This window comes from Amblyomma americanum, chromosome 3, assembly GCF_052857255.1.
Source record: "Amblyomma americanum isolate KBUSLIRL-KWMA chromosome 3, ASM5285725v1, whole genome shotgun sequence".
Taxonomy (NCBI): Eukaryota; Metazoa; Arthropoda; class Arachnida; order Ixodida; family Ixodidae; genus Amblyomma; species Amblyomma americanum.
The window spans coordinates 153,009,737-153,029,418 of NC_135499.1; the positions used below are offsets into that span (position 1 = coordinate 153,009,737).

The 19,682-nt window shown below is 46.0% G+C and overlaps 1 protein-coding gene across 1 annotated transcript in view; it reads left to right on the forward strand.

Moving 5' to 3' along the window:
• LOC144125210 (blastula protease 10-like) overlaps positions 1-19,682 on the forward strand; it is a 61,079-nt gene that overhangs the window by 34,825 nt on the left and 6,572 nt on the right. Inside the window, exons 3-7 of the mRNA XM_077658418.1 lie at positions 6,351-6,480; positions 7,536-7,605; positions 10,519-10,713; positions 12,483-12,615; positions 18,276-18,425. Of these exons, the coding sequence (XP_077514544.1) occupies positions 6,351-6,480; positions 7,536-7,605; positions 10,519-10,713; positions 12,483-12,615; positions 18,276-18,425 (678 nt within the window). The remainder of the gene's footprint in view (positions 1-6,350; positions 6,481-7,535; positions 7,606-10,518; positions 10,714-12,482; positions 12,616-18,275; positions 18,426-19,682) is intronic.

Genomic DNA, 19,682 nt, shown 5'->3' on the forward strand with positions numbered 1-19,682 from the left:
GAGCTCTCTTTTAAGACCGGTAAAAAAAAGATACTTCATGTAAATGATACCTTGGTGCAAATATTTCGGCGACTTTATCAAGGCGACCTACTATTTCCGCGTTAGCACGGTACTGCTGACTTCAACATTTAAAAAAATTTGCTAATTGATGTGTACTAAATCGTTATGATACCAGAACGAAAAAAAAATACTGTTGGCTATGCCAAGCGAGTCTCAACAGCAATTAAATGGTTTCACTCGCCTGTAACATTGGAGTATGCTTTAAAATCCTGGTTACTTTAGCTGGGACACCCAGTGTAGTCAGAAGTCGCGATTGAAAGCTCGCGAATCAAATAGAGTGCAATAAAGCGAAGTTCCAGAGCTATTTCAGCGAGAATCAGAGTGGATCAATAGCCATTCCACCTGCAGGCCTATGTAGCGCACCCCACATATATCTCCTGCTCGCAGGCATGCTTTTTCCGGAGTTCAAAACAAGGATGAAATATTGTTTTGACAAACTTGTTGACCGTCGGAATGTACTGTACTTGACAAGCAATAATAGAATGACTGGGACAGAAACCTGTGCCGACGACTGCAGCAGAAAAAAGAAAGAAAGAAATGCAGCCGGATAACGGCTTCGCACAGATGTGCGCACATGTTACAATCACTACGTGAAAGAAAGAATGAATAAAAATTGGTGATGGCCTAGCTCTTTTAGGCCAGGATATGCGTAGCGAGAGCGCGACGACATCTGGTTCGAAAGAGTTAATATATAAAAGGCGCGCATTCACTACATGCGCCTTTATTAACGGTTTAACGGTTAAAAGTTAAACCTTGGGCTTCTGCTTCTGGCTTCCCTGCTAGACGGACGCAGAAATGGCTTACTCCGAGCGAGGTGTCGCAACAGCCTTTGTTGGTCGGGATGAATCGGTTTCTGGGCCACCTCCTGGTTACCGCTTTCTGCTACCGACGCTGCCGTCTGATGAAGATATGCGTTTGTGTGTTTTCTTGCACGGTAATACCTCGAAGCGTCCGTATCGAATAGAGGACTTTCGTCAACCATTAGAAGATGCCGGCGTCCTTAAGGATATCAGCGGCATTGGTGCTTACCAGATAAGCCACCTCTGGCTCGTGAGGTTCCGTACCCAGGAGGCGAAGGACGCTGTGCTTGCGGCCGGAGGCCTGAATGTGAAAGGTGGCTACTGTGCCATTATTGACCCCTGTCGAAAGGAGATCAAGGTGAAGATTCACTCGGTGCCATTTCACATACCCAGTGAGACCCTTCGGAATGCTCTGAACGAGTTTGGAGAAGTGATGGGAATTCGGCATGAGGAATGGAATGTTCAAGGATTTGAATCAGCGGAGTCGACAACACGTGTCGCTAGAATGGTGCTTAGAGAGGGAACCACGGCGGAGGATCTACCGCATATTTTCAAGTTTTACGAAGGGCTCGGTCCTTGTGGTTGTGCCCGGTAGGGCACCTGTTTGTCTCCGGTGTCGCAGACGTAGTCGTATCCCCCGCGACTTCCAGACGCCTCGCTGCACTAAGTGCCGCGCCTTTGGTGATGTCCGTGAGGGTTGCATACGTACGCACGGCAATGTGGCAGGGGCGGCCTCAGAAGATTGTGACGATAGAGAGGACATCGTGGACATCGAGGAAGCTGAAACGACGGCCCCTGATGACCGTTGTAAGAAGAGCGCGTCTGGTGAACAAGGAAGCGTCTGTGACGGAAACATGAAAACATCGAGCGAGACGCCGATTGAGCAAGCTGCTGTGAGCAACGCGACTAAAACGCCGCCGATTAGCGACCAGGAGTCTGCAATGAACGCCGAAGCGGAGCCAGTCCAGGATGACAGGGCATCACAAGATGACACCTTCGACCTCGCTAAGCGTGCCAAGACGGTGTTGCCACCTACTTCACAACTTTCCACCGAGGTCAGGTTGCAACGCATCGAGCGCCAGTGGCTCAGAGCCACCGGGGCCAAGGGGAAGTACGTGCCTGAGTCTCGGTCTTCGTACGCGTCTCCCGTACGCAGCGCAAGGCGCGCGGATTAATCGCCCCCCTCTTATGGGGTAAGGCGCTCGCCTAGTAAGCCACCTGTATCCTGTTTGTGCTCAGGATTCTCAGCATGGCTTGTCTTCCGTCAAATTTAAAATGTGGCACGTTAAACGTGCGTGAACTAGCAGCTAGGCGTAAACAATGTCAGCTAAGGCGTCTGTTGTATGAGAAAGACCTTGACATTCTTGCAGTACAAGAAACAAAGAGATGTGAGAGCGCGACAGACGCCATGGTTGCGCAGTTCAAGTCGCGTTATAACGTGCGTGCTAGTCATGCAGTGGGGACATCAGCGGGCTGCGTTCTGTTAATTAAGAACTGTTTTGGTATCGAGGAACAAGCCGTTGTGTGTTGCACGAGGGGAAGGTATCTGCTCTGTGATCTATTTTATACGGGGAGGAACATTTGAGAGTTATCTGTGTGTATGCTCCTATAAAACCGCGTGAACGTCTTTTGTTCTTCCAGGAAGTGTGTGCATACATCGAATCCAATAGACTTGTCATTCTTTTGTTGGATTTCAATTGTGTTCTCCGTGCAGATGACCGATCAGGCTCAGCGGTTACCGAAAGCGAAAGTGCTGTTTTCTTGAAACAAAACATTGAAAAGTATTCACTTCAAGACGTAGCCCAGTTTGCAAAGGGAGGAATGAGATGCCATTATACGCATTTCCAAGGGCGTAGTCATGCTAGGATAGATACAGCTTACGTTTCCTTTGAGCTAGCGGCGATTTTCGATAACTACATCGTCGAACTGGTTACATTTAGCGATCATTGTTGTGTCATATTCACCATGGGAAAGAACCTGACGCCTCAAGCGTAATTCAACTGGGACTTGTGGAAGCTCAATGAAAAATCATTAAACCGCGATATGTTTCTTTTTGGAAACAAAGAACGTGTCAGAAAAAGTTTCGTTGAGTTATGAGAAAAGTTGGGCAGAAAAGTGGGAGGAATTTGAAGTTGATGTCAAAGTGAGGGCTATCGAAAGGTCCGCAGAAATCAAACATGCTGAAAAAGCTGAGCAAAAAAACCTAAAACAGATGTTGAAAGATTTAATTATAGAGGAAAATAGAGCTCCAGGGCTATACACTGATCTTATCAGCGAAGTTAAAGCCAAGCTTGAGGCTATCGATGTGACAAGGTTTCAGAGAGCTGTAATCCGTGCACGAACGGATCGCTTGCTGGCAGATGATATGCCCATTAGGCGGAATTTGACGGCAGAAAAAAGATATCGTAGAAATTGAAAACAAAAGTACTCTTACGGATGATCCGAAGGTGATAAGGGAGGCTTGCAGTCAGTATTACCGTGATTTGTTCGCTTCTAAATCGGCGGATGTACAGGCCTTTCAGGCTGAATTTTTAAATCTATTCCCCCAACTGACCAGTGAAGACACTGACATCCTGTCTGCCGACTTATCAACAGCGGAATCGGAATACGCTACTGATGAGCTCCACTTGGGGAAATCGCCAGGCCCTCTTGGGATAACAGCTAGCGGAATTTTACAAGCGAAACTGCACTCATTTTACAACGCGTTTATGAAGAGTCATTTAGAATGGGTACCACCGTCGTTTTCTCGTGCGCATACAGTACTCATACGGAAAACTGGCAATCCTGCTAAGCTTAAGCAAGTAACTGGTTATCGGTCGATAACGCTTACTAATGTCGATTATAAAATTTTCATGAAAGTATTAGCCAAACGTCTACAGCCAGTTGTGGATACCTTGGTTTCCCCCCATCAAACGTGTGGAATTCAAGGGCGGACCATTTTCACGAATGTTCATGTCACTCGGAGTATACTGGAATGCTGTAACGCTGAGTTCAGGCGAGCCGCAATGTTGCAGATTGATTTAGAGAAGGCCTTTGGCCGTGTATGTCATGCCATTCTTTTTAAAATCCTTGAACACGTCTGTGTTGGGGAAGTAACTTTAAAAGGGGTTAAAATGGCTTATAGTAACTGTGCCACGAATTTGGTTGTTAACCGAGAGCTCACAGACAGAACCGCCGTGAGAGCATCCGTGCGGCAAGCCTGCCCATTGTCACCGCTGCTTTTCGCTCTGTACTTGGAGCCACTTTGCCGGAACGTAATAAACAACAGCTATTCGTGGTTTTGAACTAGAAGCATGTGAAATTAAAGTACTGGCTTATGCCGATGATGTGGAAATTTTTGTAGCGACCGCAGCAGCATAGAACATGCGATGTCGGTTGTTCGCAGGTTTTATGATGTAACCAATAGCGTTGCTAATCTGGACAAATGTGCGGGCCTTGGGAAGGGAACTGGACATCAGCGCCTTTGTTTCATGCAAGAGTAAAATGGTCACATGTCCCTTCCACATACATAGGTGTTCCTCTTGACAAGTATTGAAATAACGATGACTTTTGGAAGGAGAAAATTCAAGAACTGTCCACGTGTACACAGAAATGTTCGGGAAAGGAACTGTCCATTTTCGCGCGCGAAAAAAAATATGTAGTGTATATCGGGTTTCAAAAGTGTGCTATTTGTTGCAGGTCCTTTCGTGCTCTCGACTTATCACTCAAAAGTTTCATCGTCTCTTCGCAGTTTTTGTTTGGCAGTACTCATGGGGGAGGACTAAGCGTGATAATTTATTTCTGCATTTGAGAAAAGGGGTTTTTCCTTGCCACGCTTGTACCTGAGGCAGATGGTGTCGAGATTTATGTTTCTTCGAGATCAACGCAACCCTTTCCACGTGGCCGGCCACGTGGGCAATCCCCCGCACACTCTCTGAATAAAAAAAAAAAACCCCTGTGCCGAGGCTGCGAATCGAACCAGGGCCTTTGGCGTTTGAGGCGGAGACGATACCACTCCGCCACGACGGCTTCTTTTTTCTTTATTGCCTGTTATGACAGTTTACAACAGACACAGACAGACAGAAAAACTTTATTCAGCAAGTGAGTTTTAGACCCAGCTGGGTCCCTGGGCCACTGCGCGGTCCCGCACTGCATCAAGTAGGTCATGCCGGGACATGACGTCGGCAGCCCAGTCACCGCAGCAAGCTGCGATGTCGGGTCTGCAGACATAAGCAGGACCTCCCAGTCCTCCCAGCTCGAGATGGCGTGCTGTCCCCGCGGGGGAGGGACAGCAGGGCAGCCGAAAAGGATATGGGAGAGTGTGGCGTGGGGGTCACCGCATAGGGAGCATGCAGGGGATGTGCCGCAATAGTGGGATAAAAGCTGAGGGGATGACAGAGAGCGGGTCTGGAGGCGTCTGGAGAGGATCTGTTGGGAGTGCGTAAGAGAGATCACAAACATGTTCTGCGCTGCACTCTCAAACATCAAGAGCGGACATACGTTTCACTCACGTGAGAAAATCAAAACTGTTTCAAAGAACACAACTCTCCCATCAACTCGATAACTTAATCTCGAAAACATAGCTCCTTGTACGCTTCACACAGCTTAAATATGTTTTCTTTGAAGTAATCTCGGACAGACCGCGCATCTTCATCGCAGTGTCGTGCAGCCATCCTGCTTTGCCACATGCTGTGTAGGCCAAGAAGGAAAATTACATCGTATTTATAAAGATCCGGCTCAACGTCCAGGAGTCGTAAGCCATACGGCGTCAAGGGTAAGTCATTCTTTATTGTACGCTGGAGCACGTACCAAAAGAGCAGTGCATCCCAGCAATCAATAGAGACGTGTTCTATTGACTCTGGTTTGTGACACAACAAGCAGTCAGCACCCCATGGCAAAAACAATCCCTTCTCCTCCATCCATGTTTTAACCGGCAACGTACCAATGTGCAGCTTGAAGAAAAACGTCTTCACACCCGTTGGCACCACCATTTTTTTTACTCTTTTTAAAACATTTCCTCCTTGGCCTCCACTATAGAGAGATCGATATATTGGCTCGGTGAAGACACAGTCAAGCAAATCTTTTAGCAATATCTTACGCGTGACAGTTGAAAGGCATTCCAAACTGAACCGAGCATATAGAAACCAGAAAGCAAAGATCACTTCTTTCAAAAATCTACTTGCACGTTATCGCATCTCGTCTACAGTGGAAACAACATAGTTGGGCAAAGCCGAAGAAAGTCTCCCTTGAATAAAAGCCCGCAGGAAAGGGTCGCGTTGATCTCGAAGAAACATAAATCTTGACACCACCTGCCTCAGGTACAAGTGTGGAAAGGAAAGACCCCTTTCAAGATTTAACCGTGAATAAAGGCGCATGTAGTGAATGCGCGCCTTTCATATATTAACTCTTCCGAACCAGGTGTCGCCGCGCTTACGCTACGTATATCCTGGCCTAACAGAGCTAAGCCATCATCAATTTTGTTGTTGTTGTTGTTGTTGTTCCGGCACCCAGCGGTGAACGACAAGGTCAAGGACGTCATACTGCAGTCAATCGCCCATTGGGAAGACATGACGTGCCTCACGTTCAGGAAGAGGTCCCGCGCCAACATGTGGTACATCAACTTCCGCACCGACAATGATGGGTGAGATTCGTGACTTTGTTTCGCAGAGATCCACATATGGGGATACAATGAACAGCTTTTAAAATGGGTGTCCCTGCTTTGTTTAGCGGAAGTAAGGAAAGGTCGTGTAAAAACGCTTACGCTACAGGTAATACAGACACGTGCGAATCAGATTTCTGGCCTCGTTAATTCTCTCAAATAAAGAGTCAATTCAGGAGTTGTATGTAGATCGTCTTGAGGAACGCCTGTATCCTGCAATAAAATGTAAATAAAGCTATGTCTAGTGCATGAGTAATGCGTTAATTTACTTTTCTCTGACAGAGACATTGTGATGTATTTAATACCTCGGAGGAAATAGACCGTGCAGAAAAATGTGTTCGTCATTTTTAGAAATTCTATTCAATGCTTCGCTCCGGGGGAATGCTACGAGAGTGAGTGAGAAACAAAGTTAAGCCGGAGAGAGTGTAAATGTGGACAGCCACCTGAACTGGGAAAGGGTTAGTTCGGTGTAATTTAGTTGGTTTTCAGGGCGCCGGCGTCGATCGAGGCCCACTGCGACTTGAAAAAGGGCATTGAATTCCTGCTATTCTCAATCAGGAATCAGGAAGCTGAGTTGACTTGTTTTTAATTGCTATTATCTCTTCTCTACTATGACAGAGTTACTTTCTTGTTGCTGCGAGCCGCCAACAAACCAAATTCATGCCTTTACATGGCGTGATGAGAGAGGAGCGGTAGAAACATTGCTATATTCGGATACATCTGAAGAAAGAAGCGGCTTTTGCCCGTCAAAGGACCCCCTTCTAGCTAATGGCGTCGGGAGATTCGCATGAACATGCTAGTGTGACAATGCAGGGAGGGGAGCATCCCCTTTCATCTACCACTCCCTGCATTGTCCCGCCAGCATGGTCATAAGAATCGGCCGACGCCATTGGCTGGAAGCGGGACCTTTGAAGAGGGAAAGCCGCTTTGTTCTTGAGTTGTATCTGACTATAGAGAGCCATTACGACGTGCGGGAAATTACTTTTTTTTTCTCTGCTTCCTCTAATCTGCCAAAATTTGTTGTTCGAAACTCGCAGCTGCTGGTCTCTGGTCGGCATGGAACCTCTTGGCCCTCAAGACCTCAACATCGGCCCCGGATGTGAGCACGTACGTTCTTAGGTTTCAAAAGCACGTGACGTTTTAAAGAATATAACGCACGCACACTACGCCAGCACGCGAGCGCCTTAATGAGCACGCTTTTCAATGCTAGGCACATTGTGGAGTGAGACATGAGAAGGACCGGTCTCTTCCCGTACTATTGTTGTATCGCAGAGGAGGAGGAGGAGGAAAAACTTTATTTGAGGCCAGCACTAAGGCCCCAGTAAAGATGAACGCTTGCTCTGCTAAGGCTCGATGTTCATCTGCTGAACTCAAGTGAAGCCAAGCACTCCAAAAACAAAAATGAGGTTAATGACAGTGTATCATGAGTAAAGAATGTGTTCTTTATCTGCCATGATCTCTGGACAGTTGGGACAGTGTCACGCCATCCAAAGTTGCAGAGTTGCAAAGTTGCAAAAGTTGCTCCCCTCTCATCACGCCAAATAAGGGCATGAATTTGGTTTGTTGGCTGCTCGCACCAACAAGTAACTCTGTCATAGTAGAGAAGTCCATGGGGTTAGAGCACAAGTGGGGTGCGGTTTATCTAGTTTGAGCTTTTCGAATGATGTGTGGACGCGCTTGTTACATGGTGAGTGACGGTTGGGGTTGGGGTAAGACTGTACGGTTTTCCTTGATGTTCTGGTAGTGTTCAGCTGTTCTCTCTTTGTATGCTGCGGCCCCTTGCACTGACGTTAGACTTGGCCGGGGAGTCGAGGGCGCCTGGACGTTAATTTAGAGGGCCAGTTGACGAACCAACTCATTTCCCTCGATCCCAGCATGACCAGGTATCCAACGCAGGGCGAATTATAATCTTCGGACTGCGGTAATGGGATTCTATTAGAATGTCATGTAGATGATTTTCCAGCAGTCTTCACTGTACGAATGGCTTTGCTGGAGTCGATATAGGTGTTTATGTTAGTGTTTTTGTGTTGAGGGGGCAGAGAGGCTACTTGCATGAATATATTGTCGCGTCAGTTTCTATATAGCGGCTATTTTGGGAAGGTTGAAATATGCCCCAGCCGTGAAGGTGAATGGTGTTGTCTGTCCAGGTGCACATATCGCGTGCGCGTGTATCGATATACATGTCCTGTCTCTGCGGCGATGTTTTGATTGGGCTTCACGTCGGCCCTCACGGAAGTGTCGCGTCATATTTTCTGGTGTGTTGGGAAATGCGATGCTGTGTTGTAGCTGAGGGCCTGGTGTCAGCTGGATACATGGCATCATAAAATGAATTAAGACGGTCTAGTCAGAAGTATCTGTGGCTGACGAAAAAAAATGAAAGAGCTGTGGAAAAAAAAGAATAACAGAGAAAAATGCGCTGACTAAAACACGGGGAGTATATTCGCGTAATGTACTTGAGGTTTGTTAATTATTGATCGCAGTGCCTTGCCCTTTGTTGTCCGCACCGGCTGGCCATCATGTCGAGGTAAATGAAAACGGTGCGGGTACCTGCAACATGAAATGGAACGCAGTATTAGCATTCAAACAATGATTATTCTCTACGTACAAAATACAAGCACACTTTTTCTGTTTTATACGTAGTGATGCCCGGTTTCCCTGAACATCATGAGCTGACGCCATCTATCGGCCGTCAGTAGCGAACACCAAGTAACTGAATGACAAAATTTTAGTTTGTAATTGAAAGAAAACTTAAGTCTCCCGTGAAAGGGTGAGAAAAGATAACTCTGATGGCTTACTCTTCCCACGCGCTGCAGAGTCTGACATAATAATAATAATTGGTTTTTGGGGAAAGGAAATGGCGCAGTATCTGTCTCATATCGTTGGACACCTGAACCGCGCCGTAAGGGATGGGATAAAGGAGGGAGTGAAAGAAGAAAGGAAGAATGACGTGCCGTAGTGGAGGTCTCCGGAATAATTTCGACCACCTGGGGATCTTTAACGTGCACTGACATCGCACAGCACACGGGCGCCTTAGCGTTTTTCCTCCATAAAAACGCAGCCGCCGCGGTCGGGTTCGAACCCGGGAACTCCGGATCAGTAGTCGAGCGCCCTAACCACTGAGCCACCGCGGCGGGTCAGAGTCTGACAGATAAAATACTTCCTGCGCTCACACCGAAGAATTTTTACACTCATAGGAAATCAGTTAGATGTACCAAACATTTGAAATTCCCGTGGTAACCTCTGATGCTCTGCGCCATGTGGTACATGGTGGCAGCTGCAGAAACTAGAAGCGCTTGTCCAGACTTGCTGGGCTGGTTTTTTCTGAACGTATAATAACCATATGAAATATTTAATTTCAATGCATAAATAATGACCGATTTTGTTCTTGTGTGCGAACAGTCTGTTCCCTTTCATGCTGGAGCTGTCTGTAGGTATATAAGCGCTTCATCTGCGCTCCTTAATAAAATGACTCTCTTTCTGACGTTGGATGTGTTGGCGTTAAATCATTTTAGAGCGAAAGCTCCACTCCTCCCGTTCAAAGCTGAAGGTCATGTCGCTATGAAATTTGACCTTCAAACCAGGATGAGCAGAGGGTTGGCTCTGACGTCATGCCACGTGAATCGCCACGCCTCTCCACAGCTGCGCGCGTTGAGCCGACGGCGCTCGCCACACCTCGCAACTATCGAATCACGTGACTCGCTGCGCCTTGCCACAGCTGCGTATGTGGAGCCGACGGCACTCTCGCAACTGCCGGAAATCGCGTGACGGCCCGTTCGCTGTATAAAGCGTGTGGCGTGTGTTTACTTTCGTGTGCTTACCTTAAAAGAGCTTTCGCTCTTCTTACTACGTTAAGCTGGGTTGAACGGCAGTTTTTTTTTTTTTTAACACGGATTGGTGTCTGAAGTATTTTATCAATTGAATATATACACTAAGGCGGGGCAAAATCGCATCCAGGGGGCGTCGTGAGTCCTACTAGGGGTATAACGCAGCACTGCAGTGTGCAACGCATGCTCCTCGCAGACGTCGGTGGTGATCCACGAGATCGGGCACGCCATCGGCTTCTTCCACGAGCAGTCGCGCTTGGACCGGGACCGAAGCATCCTCATCCTCTGGGAGAACGTGCCCCGGGACAAAGCGCCGCAGTTCGCCCACGCCTACGAGAACAGCCGGGGGGTGCCCTACGACGTCACCTCCATCATGCAGTACTCGCAGGGGGTACGACTACGGTGGCCCACGTGATGTGCTCCCATTTTCGCGTCTGTATCAATTCTAGGAGCGTCCCCTTTGAAGCGGGGCTACATTGGTTACATTTAATGTAACCAATCTGTCCAGTTTATAAGTACGCTATAAAAATTCATCCTAAAAAGAAGACAAATTCTGTTGAGTTCTACGCAATCCCAGTTTTTTAATTCTGATCTTGTATCTTTACGTCACTGCCCTGCTCCAATGCTCCAATCGCTCCTTACTAACGCCCACCCCAGATTCGTTCACATTACCTGTATTATCTGCAGCGAATGCAGCGATTCCAATACTCCTGAGGAGAATGTATCTCGTTCACTCTCAGATCAGAGGAATTAAGGGGCCACTTCAGGGTTCATTGTTTCGTTTCATGTGCCATGACAGTGCACTCCTCTGCAGCGTTTTCCACATACCTATATGGTGAGACAGGCGGGGAATCTTTTATCTACGAAAGGGAGGAGATGTCTACCGGATTAACAGGTTTCGTCGTGCTACTTCACGCAAAATGAGAGGAGAAGGTGTAACGGTAGAAGTTTAGGGAGAGGGTGAAGATGAAAGGTGACGATGGCAGAATACATTGCGCTTATAGCACGCTGCGAACTGTTACAGCAGCGAGGAGGGAATGCCAGTCATTTTTATGGGCGGGTCTCAGTAGTAGAAATAAGTGAGAACACATGCATGGATAGACAACAGTACAGCGCTGCGGTCAATGAAAGCAGTACAGTAGGTTGCCGCCGATTTCATCCGTTCTGACTCACTCACCTGTTCGCTTAAATAGCTGTTAGTAAAAGTACCAGCTAATATGCCACATCCAACACGCTATACTGTGCTTTTTTTTTTTCATCCTGACACATTAGCAGCTTGAACGGCTCCGTGAGCGTCACATTTTCGCTAATCGACTGCATTAGGCAAGACAGGCTATAAAAACGTCTCCGGCTACGTTTTGCATTAAGTGTTATTTGTGGGAAAATGCAAGCATGCCTGGTGCCAGAAGCAGACTCTCAGGCGATGCGTAATTTAAATTCCAGGCGGTATCATGTGCAAGTTGACATTTAAATACAATATGAAATGGCCAGAGTCGTGAAGGTCAGTATATTTCATTGCGTCAACACATATGCGGAGGGAAGTGCCGTTTTCTGAATGTTTATTAGGCGGGCGGAAAGGGGGTTTGCCCGCCGCTCATGCATCTCCGTGGGCGAACAGAATTTAGCTTTATGGTCTTGCCTCCTGCATCCAGTGCCTTCCTGAAGAAACAGCAGGTGTTTAGGCAGGCGGTAAGATGAGACGAAAAGTGCGTACTGAGTCAAAATGTTGATATAAGCTCGGTGAGACAAGTTATTCATAGCACGGGGTTCAGGGCAATTACGCAAATAGGAGTAGGGTTCGTTAGTGCAGGGGTAAATGACTGTTTGTACACGGTATATGCTCAGCCTACCTTTCTACCTCACTGAAGAGCGGTCTGTGGTACCGTAAGCTCGGTAGCATATACAGTTGAACCTCGTTATAGCGAAACGGCTTATAACGAAAAAATGGATATATCGAAGTAACGATAATTCCCCTTGAAAGCTCGGTCAGCGCGGGCTATTGCGAAGCTACGGCCATAACGAAATAATCGCCGGACCTCTTCAACCGTTTTAGCCAGGTTCAACTGTAGAAAGCAGCCGAAACAAGCGAATGAAAGCAATGCGCATGAGTGGATACAAGACAGCGATGACGTAGATGACGACGCCGGTGTTGGTGCGCAGGCTTTCAGTCCGCAGCGGTTCGAGAAGAACACCATCGTCACGCTGGATCCGCACATGCAGCTGAGGCTGGGCGGAGACGGGCAGCTCAGCTTCCGGGACCGCAAGCTCGCCAACGTCATGTACTCCTGCCCCGGTGCGTATATACTGTCCAGGCCACTATGCCGCAAGCGCCGCCCGCAAGTGACGCCTTGCTCTTGAGTGTTCACGTCAGTCGTGGTTTTTGAATGCGAGAGTTTCAATTTAAATAAGGATTCTTGAGGTTTGACGTGGAAGCTTGAATCTCACCTGGATCACTTGTAGACAATCAATCAATCATCAATCAATCAATCATTTTTATTCAGACATGAACTTGTATGCACAGTACATGCCCACGAGATGAGACAAAAGGAAGAAGCTGCTGGCATTCTTCCTGACGAGGCCTCACCCCGGGTCACACATCAAAGGCAGAAGGGTGGTTACATTCATTAAAAGTCAACAAGCTCTTTAGTTCAATTATCACAGTAGTTGAAAGTTAATGAAGGCACATAGGATAACAAAGAGAAAAGAAAAAGACCAGTAACGCTACATTTCGCAACACAATAGAAAATATGACAGGAGTGAGGCTATCACTGTAAACACTACATAGCACAAGTATTTGATGGGTCAGTCGTACGCATAAAAAGCATCTTCATTTTCTTTTTGAAATGACAAGTGGTTTTACAAGTTACAGCTTCGTCAATTATGGAAGGATACACATTGCAAACTGCAGAAATTTGGTTATCAATGTGTTCGGTGCCGTAGTTTGTCCGGGCACGACTGGAAATAAAAGAAGTGACTCGCAGACTATAGCGTATGTTTCTGTTCACGTACTTGTTTCTGAAAGATGTGATGTCCTGCTTTATTTTATGATAAATATGAACAGCAACTGAAAGCTTATAGCACAGTGGGAATGGAAGAACATTGAAGGACTGTAATAAGCAGTCACCTGAGGAAGGATTAGGAGAACATGCGCGCAGAGCTCTTTTTTGTAATGATAATAATCTGGCTGTGTCAGTTTTGTTGCAAGTGCCTCAAATTAAATTGCAATACACCAGTTGTGAATGGATGAGGGCAAAATACAACTGCTTTTTAGCCTGTATGGGCAACAAGTACCTAATGCGATTTATCACACCAATAGATCGAGCTACACGCAAACGGACGTGATTTACATGGTCACCCCAGCCTAGGTCACTACGAAAGAATACGCCCAAGAATTTACAAGAATTTACGGATTCAATCAATGTATTGTTGAACTGGTGTTGGATGGGATAGTCTATAGGCTTATTTTTGGGACGGAAAATGATAAACTTTGTTTTCTTAACATTCAATTCCAATCTGTTCACTGCAAGCCACAACATAAGTTCATGTAGCCAGGAATTTGAACGATGCTCGAGTTCACGAAGATCTGAACCGGAAAAGAAAACGTTAGAGTCATCTGCGTACAGAGCAATGTAGAATAAGATAAAATGTTTACAATATCATTGATGTATAGTGTAAAAAGAAGGGGCCCCAGTATGGATCCTTGAGGAACGCCAAATTTGATTAATTCTGCGTCGGATATGGCATCATTTAGTCGCGTGAACTGAGTGCGATTTGACAAATAGCTTTGTAGTAACCTGTGAGGTGTTCCGCGGATACCATACGTGTATAACTTATGAAGTAGTATGTCGTGCTTAATGGAATCGAAGGCTTTGGAGAAGTCAAGGAAGACACCGACAGTGTAGAGCTTATGTTCGATATTATGGATCAGACTGTTTTTTATCTCGAGCAGAGCTGCCTGCGTGGATTTTCCGGGCTGAAATCCGTATTGCTCCTTGCAGATGATATTGTTGGAATGCAGGAATTTGTATACCCTCGTGAAGATCACTCGCTCAGCAACTTTGGAGAACAAAGGCAGTATAGATATCGGACGGTAGTTATTGGGATCATTTTTGTTGCCTCCTTTGAAAATTACTGTAACACGGGCAGACTTCATTTTATCCGGGAACTCTCCTGTAAGAAGCATTTGATTACAAATATGCGCAAGAGGAAGGGCAATAATCTTAGCAGCAGCTTTTATTGCGAGTGCAGTAATGCCGTCTGGGCCAGGAGAGCATGTATTACGAAATGAGTTTATAATGGAAAGAATTTCATATTCAGAAGTGGGGGATAAAAATATTGAATGTTCACAAGCTGGGACCAAAAAGGAATCGACTGATTTTACAGCTAAGGGAAGATTATACGAAGTACAATTTCCTACATTTAAAAAATGGGCATTCAGCTTATTGGCGAGAGAGACACCGCTATACATTACTCCATTGATTTGCATTTCCGAAGGAAGAGCGTGCTGCTTCTTTCCAATGAGTTTATTAATGCTTTGCCACAGTGATCTAGTGTTTTGCATTGATGAAAACTTAAGGCGATAAAAAAGCGACTTTGCCTTTTTTAAGTCAAGGTTTAGTTTATTTCGAAACTTTTTAAATTCCTTAAAATCGTCTTGATTGCGAGTGTCAAGAAATCGTGCAAATAAGGAATTTTTTTGTTTAATATGCTTCAGAAGGTCACCAGAGATCCACTCTTTTCTTGCTTTCCTACATTTCCTGACTTCTACAACTGGAAAGGCTTTGTCGAACGCATCCAGTGTATTCTCAAGGAAGATGTTATACGCGGCAGATGGGTTTTCTGTTTTTAATACTTCATCCATGCCAGTTTCAGACAGAAGTAAACAAAATTTATCAATGTTCTTTTGGTCAAATGTCTTGCGTATAAAGACAGAAGTATCTGGTACCTTCTCACATGAAAAAAGTGCAAAAAAGGGAAGGTGATCGCTTATTCCCGAAGAGAAAACACCAGAATTGGTATTGCAGGGTGAAAAGTCTGTGAAACATACATCGAGTAAGGTTTCCGATTGACAACTTATTCGAGTGGGCGCATCAATGATGTTGTCACAGCCATAAGATAACATCATTTCCATTAATCTGATTTGTGTTGGATTAGCATTCATGATATCAATATTCAGGTCACCTAGTAATACAACGTGCATTTTTTGTTGACTGGTAAATTCCAAAAAAGGTTCAACAAACTGGAAAAACACATCCACATCACTGTGAGGGGGACGATACACCACCATTATAGCTATATTATAATACCGGATGGTAACAACTTCAAAATTGTCAGTCACCAGTGAATAGTTGTTCAGTACGTCAAAATGCAGGCGCCTCTTTATGAACAGGGATACTCCCCCTCCTCGTTTATTTACCCTGAACTGAGATACGTTTTCATACCCTGCCAGGGGGATAACATCCTTCTGACAGCTAAACCAAGTTTCCGTAAACGCTAGGAAATCAAATTTGTGCGATAAAGTTTCTATTTCGCCTTCGATGTGCTCCATTTTATTTTTCAAACTCTGAGCGTTTAAATGATAGATAGATAAAGACTTATCTACAGAGTAGCTAGCATTAGTGAGCAAGTCTTTAAATGTATTAGTATTGTAGTAGGGCATGGTGACAAAAAGCGGATCTTCGTATAAAGTGCGTATACGAGATCAGACTACACTAGCTTAGCCAAGTCTTCCTCGCACCCAATCCTGATGGCCTTTGCCCCTGCTTCCTTTCGAACGTAGACCTTCCCTTCCTTTGTCCAGACAAATTCGTACCTTTTTTCTTTGGCGGCGGATTTTGCAAGCCACAGCAGTTTCTTATTCAAGACAGTCAGGTTGTCAACAAAATAGACACCGTCCTTGAGGCCTGCACGCTTAGCCATCCAGTTTGTTTTTGTCAATCTTTTCGCAAACCTGATCAATACAGGCGGTACAGTGTCTGGTCGAGCGGACAGACGGTGTAATCCCTCAATATCACTCTCCGTGAGGCAAGGCAAATCGAGCTGATTGGCAAGGTCGTTCACTTTTTCCAGCAAGTTTTCATTTGCTGAGAGGGACAATCCTCGAATTTCCATATTTTGGCAACGACTGTATCGTTCCATATCATTCAATTCAAGTTTCAACTTTCCAATGTCTTCTGCGTCCTGTTTCTTTTCAATTTCGTCGACCCTCTTGCGAATATCATCAATTTCTTTCTCATGCCTTTCAGACGTTAGTAGCAGCTGATCATATGTATCTGACATGTGTTGCACAGACGCTTCAATGCTGGTCACAGTTTGTTTTAAGGATGATAAATCATCCACCTTAGCTGTAAGAGCGGCTAAGGCTTTGCTTATTTCAGCAAGGTGCTGAGCCAAAATTGGGGAGGGAGAACCTGAGAGCTGTCTTTCATCGGTGCGGGATTTTGATAATCGACATACCGGGCATCTCAAGGTTTTTCTTGCCTCAATGTTTTTCTTTTTATACGCCTGCTCACTAACACCCGCACATTTGCCTAGATGGTAATACTGGCAACACTCAGCGCATTGCATCATTCCTTCCCCTTCTTGAAAAAACTTATAACAGGAAAGGCACGGATCATCAGGCAAAGTTCCCATGACTATGAATCAGCTAAGAGCGTACAGTACGGCTCCACGACACAAAGACAGAAACAGTGCGGTGGCAGCAACGGCAACGGCAGTGACAGAAGAAAGTACAGTGAACCAAAACCAACCTGTAACACGAAGGTAGGTTTGTAAAGTAGCTCGTCGATAGCCGCTGCCGCCACCGCTGCTGCCAAGCGTGTGAAAGGGTTGCTGCAGGGCACACGGGCTTTTGTAGGCAGCACAGGCACTGTAGTCCGCTTGTTGGGGGCGTAGGCCACTTGATGCTTCCACGAAGATAACTCCCGCAGACTGTCAGTGACGTCAGCCCTCGGAAAACCTTGCCATCCGTTGACACTGTAACACGAAGGTAGGTTTGTAAAGTTGCTCGTCGATAGCCGCTGCCGCCACCGCTGCTGCCAAGCGTGTGAAAAGGGTACTAAATTCGGTTCCCTGCGCGGTTAGTCTTCAAAGGCTAACAGCGCCTACAAAGATGCGTATGTTACTAAAGAAACTCTTCGCATACTTTATATATACGAGGTGACTATTCTTTAACCTCTTCTGATTTTTATTTTGAAATCAAGTAGAGCTACGTAAGTATGATCTGTGCACGCTTATTGTACAGAAAGGTGGACATTGCCGTCAACATCGAAGACGAGTGCAGTTTTGAAATTTTCTCAATCGGCATTGTCGTTGAAGATATCTAAGGTGAAAAATGCGCCTTTTAAAGCTCGTCAAATCGACTTTTCCGCGTTGCACATTTAAGAAATGGTGCCGCTCTCATTTCTAACGCAGAAAATAGATGTACAGTTTGCGTATTTTTTTTTATGTAGAAGAGGCTAACGTGATTTCGGCGACAAACCACGCTCAGCGAAGCCATTTTAGAAATGTGTAGCGCGGGAAAGCGAACAAAACCAGGTTTCAAAAGTGTATTTTTGTCTCTGAATATTTCGAGCCGCAATGCCGATTCAGATGATTTAAAACCTGGGCTCAAGTTCGGTGATGACGGCCTTCAATTTGGCAATATAATACTTTGCCTTAAACCAGAAATTAGGAAATTAATCTGGTAATTTTAGTTAATTACGTCTTTCGGCTAAGCTATAACACTAAGTGCACACTTGACACCAGCCTCTAGACTGCATTTCGCTGCAACCGCTGCAGTATATATAAGGCATACAGCGCAGACGTTTGCTGCAGGCTTTCCATGTGCATTAGTCGTATACACACAGCACTGCCTTTTACACTGTACGCAACTTGTCGGGTGGCGAAGAGCCGAGGAGCAGACGCTGCACGCGCTGTCTACAGTCACAGTGCTTCCGTTCATTATGTATGCAGACCTGTGCCCGAACCGACGCAGCACACAGTGCGAGAACGAGGGCTTCCTGTTCCAGTCTAAAGACGCGGATGACGATGAACCCTGCAGTTGCGTCTGTCCGTCCAACACCGCCGGGGAACAGTGCGAGGAGCTGCGGGGAACCTACTACGGTGCGTGCACTCAGTTTTAAATGCTAACAATCAGTTTTAACTGCGACATTCTCTCGGTGAACGCGTGCATGCGAATCGCTTATGTATGCGGCAGGCCCATACATTTTCTGCCACCATGAAAACATTCCCCACGGCCTCATTCATAGTCTGCACAAAGACCTCACATATATATTCATTGGATTTGTGGAGAAATCAGTGACGAAAGGTGGAATATTCATTGAATTTGTGGAGAAATCAGTGACGAAAGGTGGACGAAGAAAGAGACGAGGTGGAGGGCAGGTGGAACTGCGCTGCTTGGTCCTAACTACTTGTCCCCCATACGGTGCGCAAGCTATTCAGAACAGGAACAAACATCGTGAACTATGTGAATTCGCGTTGAGAGATATGAAAGATATGAAAGAAGTGGAGGCGTAGACAAAAGTTTACTCGGTACGGGCTCGCTGAAAAAAAAAAAATATTACGGCGCGGTCAGGCAAACCTGTTCACTAAGAGAGAGAGAGAGAGAGAGAAACAGCTTTATTGCGACCACGTTGTAAGAATAACAGTATTCTTGCACCGTGATTACGACACAGCATTAGACGTCGGTAATATCCAGCGCCAGGGTGCCAAAATCCATTTGGTCCGAGGTTAGGTTGGCCTGCCATATTGGAGGAGAGGAACTCAATGACAAAGAGACAGGAGAATAGGGAATGCTCCTGATTATCATAGGGTTCGGGGTAATTCGAGCATGGAGGGGAGGGTCGGAGACGGTAAAGCAAAGAAAGAGCAGGGTTGGGATTGTATTCACTGCAAGCATGAATGCTCCATCAGTTGACTGCGCAGCGAGACAACACGTCAATGTATTTTTTCCGCGCAACAACATCCCATAAAATTTAGTACATTATTGTGCGTACATATGATGCTAGGCGTTGGCAGGCACAACTTACGTTGATGCAATGTTGAGGTCACCATCGGCAAGCAAGTCACACAGAGCGATTTGTCTTTCCTACACACGGCGAGAAGCAGAGAAATCACTGACGTAAGTCACGCGGCATGCATTCTGCGCGGAAAGTAATCGAGATTCTGTCCGTTGTGTAAGTCCACATCTGTGGTCTACAGTGCAGCTTCCTTCGACCTTTGAGCATAAGAGGCGATACTCGAGCGACCGTAATGAGCACGACAAAGGCACTAATTTGTGCAATGGGAGCCCTGTCGGCGCCACGTATATGCAGATGAGCGCACATTCGGCTGCGATGTTTGGGACGCGTTTGCCTTAGT